The sequence below is a fragment of the Gallus gallus genome, chromosome 8 (assembly GCF_016699485.2).
Source record: "Gallus gallus isolate bGalGal1 chromosome 8, bGalGal1.mat.broiler.GRCg7b, whole genome shotgun sequence".
In the NCBI taxonomy this organism is placed as follows: domain Eukaryota; kingdom Metazoa; phylum Chordata; class Aves; order Galliformes; family Phasianidae; genus Gallus; species Gallus gallus.
Window position 1 is genome coordinate 25,532,848 of NC_052539.1, and position 19,439 is coordinate 25,552,286.

Sequence of the window (19,439 nt, forward strand, 5' to 3'; positions counted from 1 at the left end):
ATCTGAAACTCTGCAGCACAACTGACAACAGCCATTCCCTTCACCTCCTATCACTGCTTTGAAATGATATTCTTCTGATTGAGGACAATATTTGCCAGAAAATGAATAAATATGAACATGGCATGACAGGAGTTCTTTAGAAAGAAAATAAACAAAGAAGGAAATAGAAAAAAGGAAGAAACATCACCTCCAATCCAGCGTACACCACTTGTGGTTCCGTGCTCCCAGCCTACACAACTGCTTTCCCAGAAGACGCTGACATGGGAAAAAGAGGTCTGTTTGAGTCCTTGCTTCTGCAGAACTGCAGGCTGATCCTGAAAATTGACTGCCAAATATGTTCTCATCACTGTGGGAGATCATGGCCTTCATTAACTTTAGGTAAATTGGGATTGTTTCTTCAAATGGTTACATTTGTGTTGGGTATTTTTACATACAATCAACAGATTCCAACTCTGCTTAGGTTGCAGTTGCCCGTAATGAATGCAGCAGCATGACCTGCTGGACAATTGCGGCAGATGAGAAAGGGATGGGACAGCAAGGAGAAGAAATACAATAAAATACATGTGCATACTTACAGCTCTCTCTCTTCTTGCCTACAGGCATATCTCACATCTTAATTTCAGGGGAAATTGTCCGTATTTACCTTACTTGGCAAAAATGTTATTATTACTCACCTCTGCAAGAGACGCAACACCTGGGCTGTTTGAGATTAGATATTACCCAAAGTGAGGTGCTTCTTTTTCTCCTGTCCAAGATGTATAGCAGCCATCAAAACTATTGGCTATGGCAGATATCATGTTGTACTGTACAAACGGCAGAATTTTCACAGAAGAGCAAAAGCTATGAAACAAACTTACTGAAATGACACCTTTTTAAAATGTTTTTATTCATAACAGTATTACATGGTGTGTTACAGAAATTAATGGAAAATTTCTAAAAATTTGTTGGTTTTTTGTTGTTGTTGTTGTTGAATGCATTATACATAAAGTTAAAAATAATGTGTCTGTATATGTTAACAAATGGTCATTATCTGAGGTAAAGTTAAAGTAGGTTTAGAAATGTACTGCAACAGTCATTTTATCTTTCTCATCTTTATTAAAAAAATACGTGTCAGAATGCAGAAATAAAAATGAATGAAAACCACAGAGTAAACATTTTTGCAAAGAAGGTGCCCAGTACGTTATTAGATGAAAGGTTTTGTCAGACACTTGGATGACTATGATCTATCTCTTCATGACAGGTAAAGATCAAGAATCTACGGGGATGACAACAGGATGGCTGGTGGGATTCCCTGGTTTTTAAATTTAAAGTGACAAATTTAGTGCTAGTGAAGGACGAGGGATTCAACAATTGCACAAGCTGGATATTAGAGTTATCTACAAGACTGGTGCAGTGCAGAAGCTGCACATTCCTCTCAACTCAACATCCCAATCGTGACAAAGATGATCTAATTGCATGGCACAACAAGTCAGAATTTATTTATCAGTGTTGGTCATGGTATGACAGTGGCCCATGGGGGTGGCCCAGCTGTCTCCCATGAAACCCTACAATCCCAGCCTCCTTCCCTCCGCACCTATCTGTTGCAAGAACTACAGAAATGATCTGCTTCCTACCAATACGATGTCAGTGGATCCTCTGAGGCATAAATCTCTTCTTTTTCTTTCAACGTTTTACCCCATAACTGGAAATGCACTAACTAGACTGAACCTCAAATGTCTACGATGAATCAAAATTGTCTTCTCGGTTCCGTATGGAGGACAAAACCAAAAAGAGCTGCTGAGGAAGTAAGTAGCACCACCGTGCAAATTAGGAAAATAGGCTTAAAATGTCCTTCAGAAACGTTTTTACCTCTGCTTTTAATCCTGAAACACTCAGCCCACCAGGTTTTAGTTCATCTTCTCCAGTTAGAAAACCGACCTTCCTTCTAATGGGAAAATAAGATTCGCTACAAAACTGTTAGCACACGTCTAAGGGATAAGCATCAAATGACTGTGAATGGGAATAAAAGTCCTCTTCTCTGCAGGTTCAGTATGTCTATTCACAGCTAATTTTTTCATTCACATACATTCTGCAACGCACTTTGCTCTAATTTCTCTAATTTAAAATAAAATATTGGAATCATGGCGTGAGATTTGGTTGTACATATCAACAATTGCCACCCCAGGTGTTATGCTGCCTTCTAAACCATTTTTAGCTTATCATAGAGATGAAGGAAAGTAAAATATTTATAACTCCAGGCCTATTTTAACCATGACAAAAATGCAAATCCTAGTGTCAATTTAAAAACAAAATCTGCACAATAACCCTAAAAACAGATTAATCATTTAATTTCTTTAACCTTTTTTTACTTTTTCTATTTTTTTTGTTTTTTTCTTCTTTTTCTTCTTTTTTTTCCTTTTTTTATGTTTTTTTTTCTTTTTAGTGTTAAACCACTAAATTCAATATACTGTAACTGCATAGGAACATCAGGAAAACACATTTGACCTGTATAACAATTCTCTGTAGGGCAAAAATATATAGATTCTTTATGAAAATCATGTGCTAAACATATGAACCCAAACACTGCACTTCTGTTTCATAAATGTAAAAAAAACGGAAGTTTTAAATTCTTTCATTCTGTGTGTAAACAGCTCGATGACTTCTATGCAGAGGTTCTGGAATCATAAAGGAATGCCAATGAAATGTGATTTCTCATAAGTGGAGTATGCCAGTGTGAAGAAGCTACACCATAAAATCATGTGTTCCCATTAATTTCACTAGTTGCTGACAAGCTGATTGCCTTCAGAAAATGCACTTGAGCTTCAGCCCATTATTGTAAGCACGTGAGAAAATGTATGTGATGTGAGAACCACAAACTGGGTTTGCCATACCTCCCAAGCACTGCAACTTGCTACCTTCTCTACTGTGTAATGGCATTAGTAAAAGAATTCTCATAACATTTATATTTACAAAAAAAACAACAAAAACAAACAAACAAACAAAAAAACCTGGCAATTTTCATTCAAACTCCTTAAAGCCATTTCCCCTTAAACATTTAAAGAGTTTAACAGTAAGATTTTTTTTTCAAGTTATAAAATAAAAATCCCATTTGATTTTTTTTCTGATGTACAAAAAGTGATAAAGATGAACAATTCGATCACAGAATCAGTTCGTTATTCCAAAATCCATGCCACCGTTGTCCCATTTGTAAAGTCCTAAACTTTACTTCCTAAACCAGAATCATATTATTTGGCAAATGATTTTTTTTTTTCATCAAAAAATGGCACACAGAGAAGAAAACACTTGTCTGCATAGCATTACAGCAGCAAGATATCGAAGAAATAAAAATATTCCTTTTCTGTACTTCGTTTAGAGTTTCCTAGGAAATACTGAATCTTCCGTCTCTTCTATCAGTGGGACTCCATGTCTTTTCTCTACCCACAACATGAGTATTCAAACAGAAAAGCAGCATTTCTTCCTCATGATCTGCTAGAACTTAAAGGTACATTTGGCAACATTTTCAGTCCGGATGGATAAACAACAGAGTTTTATTCTGTGGTTTCAAGTTAAGAATCATTTCCGCAGGAGGCGTTTTGCTCTTGGATCTGTCACTCATACAAAACTACAGAATAAGAAATACCAAAAAAATGACACTGCCAGTGTTTTTTCTGTCGTTGCTGTTTAAATATGCCTACACAAGGAAAAAAAGAAAAAGTCAGGATCAGCCTGATGTAAATGATGATTAAAAACATGTCACCGTGACATAAAAAGTGCCGACTTGTGCCCAAAAGGCTGTTGAATGATAATGCCACTGCTACATACAGATTCTGCTTTTTTGCTCAAAAGAAAAGGAATGCTCATTATTTATATGTGGCATACACAAGACAAGAAATGTTGAAAAGAAGAGCGAGGAGTGAGATTTCCTAGTCTGGATACCCATGAGTTGTGGGGACAGGGCCGGACTCTTGGTGCGCTAAGCAGGGAGCTGTCACTTTGTGCTGCCATAGGGATCTGCCATCGGTTGCCAAAAATTGTCAGGAACGCTCGTAGAGCCAGTCCAGGAGGGCAATCATCTATCCTTGCCAGACAAAATCAATCGGAAAAAAGCATGAGAGCCAAAGGCCTGCCAGGTGGTTGGGTTTCATTCGAGTCTCGGAGCACCGCAAACCCGTACCAATGCTATTTCTTAGGTCTGTTGATCTGGGCGTAGAGAGGTTCTGCTTCCTGGGGATGATAAAAATAAAATAAGCAGAGATGTCTCCAGACATTTTGAGAGCATTTTCACAACATCTGTTTGAGGACAGCAATACCTCGTGAGTCAAAACCCAAAGGAAGTGTTTGTTTTCTGTGCTGCTTTGAGCGATCGCGGCACCCCAGTTGGGTTGTGAAGGAAATATGACATTATTTTGGGAAAGGCATGCTTACAATCAATTTCCTCTTCCATATTGGCTGTGCACCGATCCTCAGGAGGTATTGCTGGGCATAGACACATGGAGAAATGAAATGATTTTTGTACAACTGGGTGTTTTGAAGTTTACGGGCCAGAAATGTAGCTGGCACAAAAGGCAGTTACGTCAGGCTGAGCATCTCACCCAACAGCACAGCTATGGTACTCAGCCGTGGATTTCACGCAGCTCACGTAGGAAAACAACTGCAAGCAGAAACTGCTGCTGAAAGCTGAGCTAATGAAGCTGTGATGGGATTGAAAATAGCAGTATTTTCAGAGCGATGTGGTGTGTGCTGCCTATGAAGAACGAGGAAAGACTCTGAGCAGCTTGATTAGGGATCTGCATAGCCATTAGTACAGTTGTTAAAGCAGGGAGGAAAGGATGGTGGGTTTTCTCGGGAACTTCCTAGATGTTGGGGAAAGCAGCCATATTTTCAGTGCTCCTTCATAGCTGACGCCTGGTACTTTCTCAATGCTATGTTCATCCTGGCTGCAAAGTGAGGCAAACCAGCCAAGGAGCCTGCAATCCACTCTCCTTCATTTCCAGAAACTAATTTATTAAACTAAGAGTGACATCTAAGAAAAGAACAAGACAGGCAAAAAGGCTAATTAATGCTATACTGCATTAACTCTCCACAGCTTGATAAATATTCAAATACCATGCCACAGAGTTGAATTTAACCAAGTTTAAATCAACTCATGCTACAGCAGCATCAGCAAAAGCTGACTTTAGGCAAAACCCTTTGAAGGCTGGCAAAGCACTGGGTACTGCAGACCACAGAAATATCTGGCAGGAGGTGGCACTGGTAGGTAATCGCTGCTGTTGAAGATGCTCCATTTCTGCAGCCTGCAGAGAGACACTTCTTCCCTACTTCTTACCTACAAGAAGCCCTGAGAACACTATGAGCATTAAGAGAGAGTGAGCAAAAACTCTCTGAATGATTAAATAAAGGCTGCTAAAATTATCCACAGCAAGAGGCAAATACATCTGATGACCTTGAAAAACCAAAGGTAATCAGAAGAGATGAGTGAGAGTAAATAACTGCATCTCACATTCTGTGTGCTGAGCCCACCTATGCCAGTTTTCATGTACTGCAGACACGAAGCTGGCAGAATGATCTATCATTGACAGTTCAGAGAAAATCTGTACTAATTAATGTGGGAAGCTGACACACACCAGGCCACTCTTCAGGCATGTACTGAACCTGAGGTGATTGCAAAGGGAAGCAACAAGGAGAGAGAAGAAAAGGGGAACAAAAGATGTTGGTTTTTTGAGTTCTTTAGGAAAAATAAAAGCCTTTCTAAACATCAGATGTGTTTACTAGAGGTGTCCTCTAACGTCTGTAAGGTACACAGACACGTGGAAAGAACAGGTATCCCAAGGGTCACCTAGCATCACTGGTTGGAAGAGGAGATCATTGTTGGCTATTGGCACTTTCAACAGTCCATGATGGGGACTCCAGAATTACAAGGCTCAATCTTTTGCTCATACTCAATATTTATCTGAACATGCACTTTATGTGGCAACATCCTTCATTTCTCAATGATTCATGTAACTCTTCTTCTAACAGATTTTGAGGATTTTGAGTGAAAATCGTGCTCTTATGTCTTCCTTTAGGTCATTTTCCCGTTTAGATGCCTGATTTTTCATCTCAGTGCATGAGACTTGTTTTCTAATATTATTCTGAGATAATTCATCAGTGCATCCTGACTACAGCTCAACACTGGAAATGGCAACTATGAACAACTGATAGAGACCCTCCATACTGCAAAAAAAGCAGTAAAAGTCAGAGCAGAAGCAGAAGGAGAGCTGAGACCTGTTGACTTCCCAGACAGCTTCCCACAGTGTCAGACAGGAGGGCTTTCACAAGGATTGTTTGGGAAGGTCTTGGAAGCAGAAATACCCCACTCCCCATCTTTTTATGCCCTCCACATAAAAATCAGAGGAAATGTAACTGAAAGGCAGGAGAGCCGAAGTGTTAGCAGAGCTGTTTCACTGATATCGTCTGCTTTCTACTTCTATTACTGCATTTGGAACAGATCCAAAAGGAAGTAAACCAGCAAACAAAAAAGGATCTTTTTCAGAGGAAAAAAAAAAAAAAAAAGATTAAATAAGACAGTATAAAAGTCTTCCAATCGAGTGTTTCCAATTCTATATGATTGGCCCCAAAGCACTCCTGACGTGCATTCATCAGCCTGCAGGGATAAAATAAGAAGACAAGTGGCAGCATCTGGTTTTGTTGTAAAATTACACTTGAAGGGTTCCATCAACTTTGGGTTATGCAGTTTCTGGTAGATGTTTAAAAAACAAATGTTCTCCTTTGTGTTTGGAGGCTGCTACCAGAGCAGTGTTCACCTACACCCTCACATACTGACATGGCTCCTTTGCTGAAGAGTAGTCTTTAAATTAGGAGATACTGAAGAACGAGGAAAGGAAATCACAGATCAGATACCTGACTGAAGTGGCAGGTTGGACAGGAGAAGTCCAAGTGTACATTGCCCCAAGTTAAAACACCCAAATATTTAGGTATCTGAAAGTATGTTGTGCAAAGCTGAGTTAAGAACTCACTGCAGAAACTGCTGAAGAGAAATTTTTGCTTTTGTATGATACATTTACATATTCCGGAGATACATCATGTTTAAAATCTGTTAGTTGTTCCAATGCTAAGGAACATTTTGCACAACAAACAACACTGCAGTAAGCAGTAGGGATTTGTGGTAGCCTACACTACTGCATGAGATAATGAGGCTCCTAATGGTTTTGAATAACATTACGTACTCACTACAAGTGAAGTTGCATCCAATCTAAAGGTATCATCTGGCCCTCAGCAGACATGGGAGAAATCTCTGACAGATTCAGTATCTACTTGGGCTTGTGTCAGTGAGCTGGCTCACAAAATGTAACACAGGACTTGGTTAGGAAGCAGTTCTTTTTACACGGGTAGCCCTTTCATCATTGCAAGGCACCCTGCTATGTGCAAAGCTCCAGGCAAGTTGTACTGAATTGTAGAGGTGAGGCCTGCAGAGATTTCTTTGCCCTTTCCAATAGATTCTCAGCACTGGTTTTACTCCTGGCTGACTGATCAGAAAGGGCAGGCTCAAATGATTGAGTTTCATGAAATAAGAGTGCTGGAACGCCAGCCAAAACAAGAATCTTGTGCTGGGGATGCAAGTGAAGGGAAGCAGGAGTGCAATGCATCTTCTCAATTGCATGCTAATTTAATAAAATAGGACACAGTACACTCGGCAAGCAATATTTAAATAACTTCGGTGGTAACACCAGTAATTTCTACTTACCCAATAACAGCCTGTGGCTCAATGCTGCCTATTTTTAATATAATTAGCCTCTGTTAGCTGCCAAAGTATAGTAACCTGCCAGTTAAGGATTGTGGCTGGAAGGTGTCTGTGTTCTTACTACAAACCTGCCCAAGGATATCTCCTAGTCCCAAATATCTAGTAGTTTAAAGGTCTGTAATCTCAGCATCAAGAAAGATGCTCTACATTCACAAACCGAAAAAAAACACACAAAAGTTGAGAACTACTGAAAAGAGATGAACTCTGCTAAATTTTGGTTGTGGACAAATAATGAACTGTATTATAGAAACACTTCTGTTATTTTGAGGTTCCCTTCCTAAGAAAACAAGAGCCATTATATTATGCTTTCCATCTATATATCTGACAATTCTCCTTAATGACTTCTGAATCCAATAGCCAACCTGAAGCAAATTGTACAGAAGTCTCAAAGACACTGAATTACCACAAGTGTCCTGAATACCAGTTGCTGTGCAGAAGATAGGGAACTTTTAATGACCTCATTACACAGAAAGCTCAGAGAACTCGTTCCCTAATTGAACTGCTGGATTGTCAATAGGCAAGCACACAGGCCACCTAGTATGTTGTCTCTTGTTCAGAGGAAGAAAGCAGAGAAATGGAAAGTACCTGGCTACTTCAGGTGAACTTGGAGACACTGGAAGAGATGAGAAACCAGTGCAAGAACTGGTCATATTAAAACAGACAGGAGGAGGGGACAAATGAGAGGATCATAAGAGTGAGAGGAAGGCACATTTGTAGGATGCCTCTGCCCACAAAGCAGTCTGGATTTCTCTGTTTCTTATCATATTCATATTCCTTGGGAATGGGATGATGAGTAAACAAGCACAAAAAACAGGGCCGGCAATGATAGTTTCAGGATCTCTCTGGAATGAAGCAGTGCTTCCTAAACTGTGACCCACTCCAAGTGCGCAACCTATTAACTTCTCTCTAAGGTTCCTAATTCTGCTTGCTGCTGTGTCTTCTTGCAGAATAACAGCTCTGGAGCCCATGGCAAGAACAGGTCACTTAAAGTCATGATGAATTTTACTCTGGACTCCGTTCAGTTCCTACTGAGACAGATGAATGACGGCAACAGATCCTGCAAATCCATGTCTGAGCACACCCAGATTCCTAGTGCAACAGAAAGGGGCCAGAACGTAATAGCAGGTTTCAGAAGCAGCTTTATATGACCTCCTGAGGTTGTCTGAATTCTCAGATGAAGCCCGTACTTTGTCCTTAAGTTGTTATTTCTGCCAACTGCATAGTCACAGCCTAGATAAAGATTTACAACAGTCCGTTCTGGAGCTGACTGAAATTATTAGGAACATTCATCACAAAGAACAGCACATGGTCCGAGATGGGAGATGGCAGCGGGCCACCCAAGCCCCACCAAAAGCTGATAGACAAATATTCAAATGCATTGTTGCTCTCCTGACAGTGCTGATAGCATCGTGAAGGGTGTGACATACTTTGAGGGCTTACAACTGTCTGCACACATTTCAAAGAACAACCAAACAAGCTTTTGAGGAAGATATGTTCTAGCCACAAATGTTTTGAAGGTTTCCTGAGAATCTCTCATGAATGACTGCCAGTGCAAGTGTTGGACTGAGAAGCATATCAATAGAGCTGTATTTATTCCAGCATTTGGAGTTTTATTGGGTTAATTTCAGTACCAAATATCCCTTTATTCCTTTTCCAGAGCTTTCACTCTGTTGTTAATTTGCCTTCAGGAATCAGTCTGTATGGTCCATAAGGAGTGAGGCAGCATTTCTGACAATTGATCCCTGTATTCAGGGCCTGCCGACTCTTTCTATTCTCTCTTTTAACCACAGTTATCCTCTACAGAGTCTAAAGACAGCAGTGGGGATTAAGTGTAAGTCAGCTGAAGATGGCAGTCTTACTATTTACTGTTCTCTCTATTCGTCCTCCACACTACTTCTGAACAAAGGGAAGACAACTGGATACAAATCTTGCTATGAACAGTTCAGCAAATAGTTGATGCACTGAAAATCAGGCCTGGCTGCTCCTTATCTCCAAACATGAAGGGACAAATATGTAACTGATCCATAAAATGTCACATTTACCTACAAAGAACCCATGGCCATCTGTAGCAGAGCTGTCCGTAAGAATGCCTACTGGTAGGATGAGGATTTTGAGAGTGTTAAGATCACAAAAGGAAGAGGTGAAATACAGAGAAACAAAGATAGTTATTAGAAGATGCTGAACTACATCTAAATGAGAACATGGGGCATCAGAAGGAACCAAGAAACCAAATTGCGAAGGTATACTGAAAAAGCAGGGCACAAAATACTAGGCAAGTGAGTACTCTGAATATATCAAGACAAAGTAAGTTAAGATATTGCATGGGCACAGCTAATTTCACAGGAAATGTATTTGAAATTTCTATACACAGTGCTGTGTCTTGCTGCTGAGAGTCCATTCATCTGAGTTGCATGCTGTGCTGTTCTTGGTGTGAAGAACCATGTTCTGACAGAGGGAAGTAAGCACCACCTAGCACATAGAAGTAGCTTTTAGGCAGACTGTGATTTTTTTGTACTACATATTTCTCTCCGTTATGTTTCTCCCCAAATGAGGAGCTCGGTACATCATGCAGCAATAAGTCCTGAGCTGATAATTCTCCATGGAGATTAGATTTTCCATCACTGTGATGACAGCAGGCTTCAGAACTAGATGGGTTGGTTTTAGCAAGTGGATTTCCTACAGCCTGCTGGTGGATGGCACAGTATTGAGGTACAATGATGCCAGTGTAACTTCACTGGAGAGATGCTATCTTCCTCTTCAGCTTCCTGTTCCTGCCTACAGCCTTTAGGAGTTACTGTAATATGATAATTAGTAGCATTATTTAACAATTCCTGGAATATATTTTGGGTAATTATATCTAATTTATACCAGATTGTATGAGGATTAACAGCAACTATGGAAAAAAAAATGAAGTCACTGACAACGTATTGTTCTTGTAGTTTCCAGGTAAAATAAAGTAGTTCAGTAAGAGTTATATACATACAGAACAAAAGGGGTCCCTCATTTGACTGCCTTACACAGCGCTCTGCAGCAACAGCCTTTAACTACTGCTTCCAGCTACTTCCAGAACTGTTGATAGGTAAATGCATGTGGCTAGCTCACAAATGATGCTAATTGTCTCAGTGACAGAAAATTAGAAAGAGATTTTATCATTATTTTCCTTGTGATGAATTTCAGAATCATCCTGACAATGATGAACCATAATAAACAAACACATGTAGGTCTGCAGAGTGTGGGATTCACCTAAAAGTCAAATCCTCTTTCTTGATCTAAGAAAGAAGTCCTGAAATGGGCTGAGGCTGGGACATCTGGCTGCGCCAGTGCTGGTGGAGTCAGACAAAGGCAAATGGTGCTATGTGGCACTGTCGATCTGCACAAGCAGCTCTTGTTGGTGTACAGTAACCAATGGATGCTCTTGCTAAGCAGCCAGCCCAGCTTGACTCTCTCCTTATGCTGTCATTTTTAGACTCATGGAGGCACAAGGCTTAACATTGCTTTTGCTTCAGTCCCCAAGAGCTGAGCTTCGTATTGGTGAAGCAGAAGAAGGGGGAGATGCCTCCTCTCAGCACTACATATTATTAAGAGATAATCTTATTACTCACAAGTGGATCAAAGCTAAGTTATCGTAAGACATTTTTTCTTAACCACATTTAAGTGTACAAAGTGACTCCTAACGAAACTATTAAGTTTGAGTTGAAACCGATTATGCAGGCTCAGGGCAGATAAGTCACTGGTAAACACAGTGTGATTTCTGTAGGAAAATAAGAAGGGTTCTACCACTGTTATGGATTTGTTCCAGGAGCTCTGTGCTGAAGCACAGAAGCAGTATCAGGTCACATATTTGGGTAATACAAAACACGAATGCCAGACAGGGAGAAGATAATGAAACATATCCTTCAAATAGTAACACTGGAGAGTATTTGGATGGAATAACAATGCGCAGCACTCACAACACTGTGTAGTTTTACTGTCTCTTTGGTAGAACATATATACTGTATTGAAACAAATCACAGAACATCCACTAGCAGCCACATTTTCCAGTGTGTTCTATAACACAAAAGATGAAAAGATCATCTTTCCCCTCTGTCTAGGTTTCAGTGAATAATGTTTGATGAATGATTTTGAGAGCATCGGTCGGCCAATGCTAATATCAGTGATTATAACTTTCAGATGTTTTTAATTTGCAATTGGAGGTAAAAATACACAAACCCATTTCAATAATTTTTACATGCAGATAATACACGCACTGCTTCTGCTGATTATTGCATTGATTTTCAGTGGAGGTATTCCTGTATCATTACATAATTTTATTTAATGCTTTTTATGTCTATGGGCGAGATGTCTTATCTCATTTGATATGTTACGACTGACTAAAGGCCAGAATGGGCTTAATAAGAAATTGTTCTGCATAGTACCTTGTTGGTAGTGGCTCGGATCCCCTATTCCCCCTTTGAATTCGAACACAAAGTAAAATAAGTCTACATTTCTTTAAAGCATGCAGGCAGCTGGAACACACATATTCGCATAAATTGCAACACACAGTGAATGGCAAAAGCCATGCAAACCACCGAGCATGAGGAATACACTGTGGATAATGGAGAGGGAAAAAAGGAAGAGATGAAAAGGAAAAAGCAAACCATGCATCCATGAAAGCAATGGTAGGCACTGGTGGAAGAATAAGTGAGCACCTCAGGGTGTAGAGAAAAAAAGGACAGATACCTACCCCAACCTGCGCTATCTAGCTACCGACCTGTGGACTTATAGTATCACCAGTTGGCTCACCAAATGGATCACTGTTGGATGAGGCCTGAGACTCATCAGGCTAGAATACAAGAACATAACACCTTTTTTTCTCAACAATAGAAAGTGAAAAGTCAACATGAGGTTATTTTCATGCTGTGGGCATAACAAGTACATCCTATCTCATGAAAACCAGAAGTGAGACCTCACCATTGATACATTCTCAAAAGCCAAAATGCTTTTCTACAGCTGATGAAGGCAGGAAAGGACCATATGTGTCATTGTGTACCTTTGGGTCCTTTTTTGTACAGAGTCCTTCTTGCCTTTGGCTCACTTAGGCTCTTATCTGCCTAAGATACCTTGTGATTCAAAGTCACTTCATTTTGATAATATTTCTTGCTTTGGTCCACTGAGTCTAAGGCAAAGAAATACCAAGGGCCAGAACATTGAGGAATGCAACGAGGGAAGCAACTGGGATGCCAGAATGTGGAAGACAACATCAACCATCATTTTTTAACACACAACCTCTCGCATTTCTTTCTGCATCCTCAGCACTCATGTCACTTTACCTTGGACTCCCTTACCACCAGTAAGTGAATGTTGGTACACTGGATAAAGTTAATGTATATTACTTCATGTATGAACTCTGAGTTTGGTTCCTCGCATGCAATATTAGGACACATCAACAGATATGCCATGCTGATGTTCCCAGCTATCAAAATCAAACTTGCAAATGCAGCTCCCCCTTAAATACCACCCAGTCCTACTAGAACAGTGATGTCTGACACTACCAAACAGCATTTAAGTATCTTCTTTCTCATTTCTAGCTAAAAAGTGCTCATCAGTATTTAGAAGCCTTATTGCTACTCACAGCCTCCTGCTCCTCACTTTTGCTTGGGCTTTCAAACCCCTCTTCAAAGAGGTCATCTGCAGCAGGATCGCTGGTATGAGATGCTGATGATTTCGATGGAGAACTCTGTCTGGGTGCAGGGGTTGGAGCTAAACAAAGATTAAGGTGACAGCAACAGAATATATATCTCTTCATTTGTTCAGAGAGACAAAGCAGCACAAAATTTGCTCATGCTCTAGAGCCCTCAACTTATATTACCCCTGAAAGCCATTTTCAGCAAAGAGCTGTAAGATACAAATTTAAACAGAGAAGTCATTATCGGTTCTGTAGGTCTGATTTCATTGAGTGGCTTCCAAATTAAGTTTGGCTGCATCTGGCTCATGTCTTTAGGAACCAAGGAGACACCACTACATCACATTAGGAATGCGTGAGTCGCCTGCCCTGTGGCAGATAAGCAAAACATAAGGTCTCTGACTGGCTGCTGGTAAATGCCTCCTGAATTCCTTTTCAGCAATCTGCAAAATCCCCCATCTCCATGCTATGGCCATGCTAAGCTCATTTTACAGCTGCTCAATGAATTTCCCCACATGTCCAACACATCAAGCAATTAGAATAAATACCCATCTCCTACTTTGTGCAAAGTGTGCCTTGAATGGAACGTAGAAAAATCATTTGTAAGGTTGAATGTTACCAGCATTTTCCAACCAGCTGGCACGTCCCTAGCACAGAGCATATATTACTGTCTTATTAGCAATTAAATTTCAGGCTGCAGCTACTGGGGCTGTTGATTTCAGTGGTCTCTGTAACACTTTTCTTTATGGCTGGAACACATTTAATAAGCCAGACCATGCATGAAGGTTCTCAGTCCACATCTGTGTTGCAATTTACTATAGGAAAAGTTAAATGCTTTGAGGAGCAGCCGCATTTGAGGAAAGTTATGGCATAAATGATATGAATACTCACGTGAGTTTGTTGATGGTGTCGTGGAAGTCACAGGAGTCAAATTTAACTGAGAGATGTCAAAGTCATCACAATCATCTGCTTCCTGTGCCATCCCAACTTTGTTAAAGTAACTTGAGAAGGCCTCTGAGGTACAACTGAGGGAAGGCTGATCTGGTTTTCTTGATGGCACTGGTGGAGGCTGAGCCATCTGGAAATCTTTAAACATTTCTTTTCCCATTTTCTGTCTGGGCCTGTCTGTCTGCGGACTTGATCTGTTGGAATCGCTTGTGGGTGGAACAGTAGCTATAGGAGCGATGGTACCTTGAAACATGGCTGCTTGTAAAGGCAAAACAGTTTGTGTTGGCATGAAGGCAGTCGGTTGGAACTGACCAGCTACAGACGGCCACGGCTGCTGGGCAGGAGGAAAAATACCGGGTTGGCCCCACGCTATTGGCTGTCCTCCCTGCATCACCTGAGCAACTGGAGGCTGAGCACCCATGGCCAACTGCTGTTGAACAAGTGGTTGCTGTCCCCAGAATGAGGGCAAAACAGCTCCCATGGCAACATAACCTTCAAAGAATAAAGAAAGCAGAAAAATAAGAATTCCAATAATGTCAAGAACATGCAAAAAAGGCCCCACAATAAATCAGAAATATGCAAGCTACATTAGTGATCCCAGACCTTCAGCTTTCCTTTGGAAAGACAATGGAAATACATGTTTGAATTCACGTTACAAACACTTCTATACAAAAATATAGGTTGGTGTTTATTGGCTATAATCCTTCTCCTTTTCTGAACAAAATGCTCTTCTCTTCTTAGTGACTACTCACACGTGTCTGTGAAGATATCTGCATGGACCTCAGCCACGTGCCACAACCAAAAACTAAATAAAGTTTCAATCAGTGGCTAATTTTAAGTGGATCTTAAAAGGCAAAACAAAACAAAACAAAACAAAAAACCAAAAAACCCAACTTTGTAATTCCAAGTTAACGAGTGATGAAAGAAGGAACAGTAACTCAGATGTGTGTGGGTGGCTATGATAGATTCTGTAGGCATCCTTTTATCTCGCACCCACTGTCACCTCATCTAAGCAGTGAGGGTTTTCACTGGACATTGTCCCCAGACACTTCACCATCCACACAACCTTTCTGAGATGTGGTGGCTAATCTGATACTGCAACACAGCCCACCTGATAAGGAGTTAACTGATTAGGAAGTCACTGCTGAATGATTCAAGGCACTCCTACTTCTTCCTAAGTGAAGTTGAGTGCTGTTCTTGCAATGCTTTGAGTATCCCAGGGAGAGATCAGCAGTCAAAACCCAATTCCTTGCATGTCTGTGCAGAACATTACATGCTTTTTGAATTTTGAGCACTTTGAGGAACACAGAAAAGTCTATGGGAAACACCAGGGTTTACCTAAAGTGGAGTACTTTTGAAATGTAATCAAATCCTTCATGTCTCATTCTCTGTTAACTGAAGACAGCACAAGATATTCATTGCAATTGCAAAGAAACCAGGGCTAAACCAGCTGCTTTTCTCTCTCTCGCAGCTGTACCTAGAAGGTATGTTATACAGATGGCTAAACTGTGGTTGAACTTCCAGTAACATTTTTGGGTTTTGCTTTTAATAATGTTGGTGAATTCACAATCATGTATTCTTGGCTTGTTAAAGGATCATTTTGCTTCGCCCTGAAGCACTGTCCTCAAAATCCTTCCACTGGACAAAATCAATGCCCCGAGGATTCAAATGCAAGCCAGAGCTGAGAACTGATGACCAGATTTGAGTCAAACCCATATTTCTGTTAGATTTCTTACCTGAGGGTACGGCAGCAGTGCTGAAAGGTACAGAACCAAACATGTCTGTACTAGCAGGAAGTGACTGGGATGAAGATGGGATAAAGGCATCACCTGGAGTAGCAGGAGTCTGCAATGGGACAGGAATAAAATGAAACGATACATACCAGCTGCAGCATATACTTGCTGCTGCTTCTCTGAAGCTCACAGTTTTAGAGGGAAGAAAGTGAAAGAAAAAAGAATGGAAAGATGTAGAAGGAGAAAAGGGATAGAAATACAGAGCATTAGAATGTGCTGGAGATAGGAGAAAAAGAAAATGAGATAGAATTTGTACCAGAGGAAAATAAAAATAAGCTTTGTCTAGACTATATCACACACAAATATCAATATATAGACTTGTGATTCTAGCCATTAGGTGACAGCCTGTATAAGCTACAGACTTAGGCATTAATGTAGAAAAGCAGTAAAGGTAAGTGAAATATCTGCAAGACATAACAGTGCTTCCACAATCGATCAATAGGGCCAGAACCATAGGTCCACATTAAAGGAGAAACACAATCTAATTGAGCAAGCTAAGGGCAAGGAGACAGGACTTTGAGTATCTAGTCCCAGACATCCTCCAGAATACCTTGGAGATCTGAGCCTGGTGACTTCAGAGCACCTCCATTTTTCTCAGTATATTCATACTGCCCTACAGCTTAACATAAGGTTCAAAAAATGCAATAGGAAGATGACTGTGTTTTCATCCTATGATGCAAAAAAGCCTGTTGAGAATGCTTTCATTCCCCTCAAAACACCTTCAGCCCTCCCTCTCTTTACTCTTTTGTCTTCCTTTAATAGCAGTTCTGGGCTATGTGCTTGGTGGAACCAAGGAGTTGTGATATATCAGCTGTAACTGGATCTTGCTGCAGCACAGGAGAAAGACAGGGAGCTCAAGACAGAGAGCACTGAAGCATGCAGCTCTGATAAACACCAGGGAAGGAGATCTGCAGTTCAGATTATATCTTATGTGACACCTAGCCCTATATCAGATAAATAAAATTGAAGATATTTTTGCACTTCTTCGAGAACCAGTGATTCCACATTCAATTTGCTTCACTTTTATTTTCTTGGAACATAAAAAGTACTTTGAAATCCTCCCTACTGCAATGGCCAATGACCTGAATTGTAAACATGCTCCATAAACGTGTTGAAAGTAGGACGTAGAAAAAGACCCCATGCAGTTTCCCTGGATACTTACTGGGGGAGAGGTTACATCGGGAGGAGTGGACATGTCCCCAAAAAGCTCTAGTTGGGTAACAGCCTGTAAAGATAAAAAAAATAACATTTCCATTTATCTTTGGAGGAAAAGAAAGAGCAAGTTAGTTCATAACAACTCGTAAAGTTAACTAGTAACAGCCACCAATACAAAACCAAAAGAGCAATGTAGGCTTCAAATGTCCACTTCCATATAGAAGAAACGCATGGACTCGAGCTGTGGGCTTTTTATATTGCCCATGGACCTAACTAGATGGCAGCTGATGCTAAAAAATGATACTATGGGGAATTCTCGTTCCTAAAAAACGAATGAAGCATGAAAAAACTACTCTGAATGGGACTGGATACATTATTGCTCTGCCCTTAACATCACTGAAAACCAAGCACAATTTACCGCCAGCTCTGTTCCCTGGCTCCTTTTCTAAATCCCCAAATCAAGGTCTTAAAACACAGCAGCAGACTGTGGAAGTGACAGAAGGATACAGAAGGGAAGGACTTTGAGAGTGCTGCCTGATTTCCCCTTGCCCATGGGACAGGTGTGACCTGGATAAGTGGACTTGAAGGAGGATGCACAACTGGGTTATTATAAGTTTGTAACTCTACATATAACTCATGTTGGAAGTGTTTTCTAAGGGCATCCTTCAGTTTGATCTCAAAATAGGTCACCCGTACAAGTCTCACGTAACTGGACCAGAGGGGAAAAAGCACTTTCATAATAAGGAGCACCTTGACTGGCTGCATAATCAAACCTCTGTCACATGCTCTGGAATAAAATTGCTCACTTCCACCCGATACTTCAGTCTGCCAAATGATTGGGATGAAAGTCCTCATATTTTAACTGGAAATTAGAGTAAGATATTAATTAAGGTTAATACAGCAAGTTGAAGGACCCCTATAGGGATATAATGCTCAGAAAGGCTCCACTTTCAAAGGGTCAATGTCAGGACAGCCTGATTCCAGCACTCAACCTCTGGCCATTATTCTAACGAACACTGATGATTAAGGTAATGGGTGTTTTCAGTACGGGCAGAGCTACAGAATGTGGCCAGTCTTTACAATTAGAAAGAAGCTGCTCATGGCTGAACCATAAGGACAAAAATAACCACAGGGTCTGTGTGTGCTCATGTTGAGACCCGGGTGGAAGGCAGAAGCAGAAGCAGTCATACATCTAGGGATGTCCCCCCTGGCCGGGTGCTTTCCCCCCAGATCAGCTCAGCTGGAGTCGAGGGCCATCAAACCTCAGAGCTCCATGGGAAAACTAAATCCATGTACAGTCCTTAGCGGAATGGATATACAGGAATGCCATGGTGGCAGCTCAAGGACTACTTCTTCACCACCTTTCTTCTGCTTGTGGGCTTTCCTTCTCCCCTGCACTGTACTCAATCATACCCACACATATGGAAAGCCAGAATTCTTGGTCTGAATGAGATTTAGTGGCAATATTAACTTGGTTCATCAAATCTCTTCTCAGCTCTCTGCAACCTCCTTTCACATACGCTTGATATTGAGTCTTGACCTGCAAATCTAGCCAGTCCTGAGCCCTTACATTAACCACCATGCTAGCTGATCAGTCTTCACAGCTTTAGAGTGTAACAAAGGGGAAAAAACACCCAAAGATCTTTTTCCCCCCATACTTCTATTATAAATGCTCTTTTAAGAAATAAGGCTATCATTCACTATATAATAGTTTCAAAGGTTTGTATATTTTTGCAATCCAATCTCTGCTCCCCCTTCCAAAAGCAAAGCTACAGTCAGTTTCAGCTGGAATCTATATAGAGCTTGGATAACTCTCAGCTTTATGTCTAAAAACATACCTAGGGATGAATTACTTCATGTTTTCTCACATCATGCCATAAATTAAATAGATCACATTGCTTTAGTGGTATAACAGTGCATTTTCTTCATATGAGCCGATATATCCCAGTAAGTATCTCCGTGGAAAGGGAAGAAGGAATAAGGAAGAAAATCATGTTTTCTTCAGGGCACACCAATTTTAGGCTGTATGGCCAAAATCCTGCTTGAATACTGCTAAAAGCCAAACAACCCAGAGTGTGGGCACATGCACCAGTTACAATGC

General features: G+C 40.7%; 1 protein-coding gene across 41 annotated transcripts in view; it reads right to left on the reverse strand.

Annotated features, from left to right (window-relative positions):
- Window positions 1-867: 867 nt before the first annotated feature.
- The window catches only part of DAB1 (DAB1, reelin adaptor protein), a 372,324-nt gene continuing 353,752 nt past the window's right edge, over window positions 868-19,439 (reverse strand). For 25 of the 41 annotated variants that reach the window (XM_015290926.4, XM_040704457.2, XM_040704452.2 and 22 more), the window contains 6 exons: window positions 17,346-17,408; window positions 16,127-16,235; window positions 14,334-14,882; window positions 13,392-13,519; window positions 12,531-12,602; window positions 868-4,203 (listed from right to left, as the gene is read on the reverse strand). In XM_015290926.4, coding sequence (XP_015146412.1) covers window positions 4,159-4,203; window positions 12,531-12,602; window positions 13,392-13,519; window positions 14,334-14,882; window positions 16,127-16,235; window positions 17,346-17,408 — 966 coding nt within the window. In that variant the 3' untranslated portion in view covers window positions 868-4,158. Of the gene's footprint in view, window positions 4,204-12,503; window positions 12,603-13,391; window positions 13,520-14,333; window positions 14,883-16,126; window positions 16,236-17,345; window positions 17,409-19,439 lie in introns of all 41 variants that reach the window. The other 16 variants (XM_040704475.2, XM_040704473.2, XM_015290938.4 and 13 more) reach the window with 4 other exon arrangements.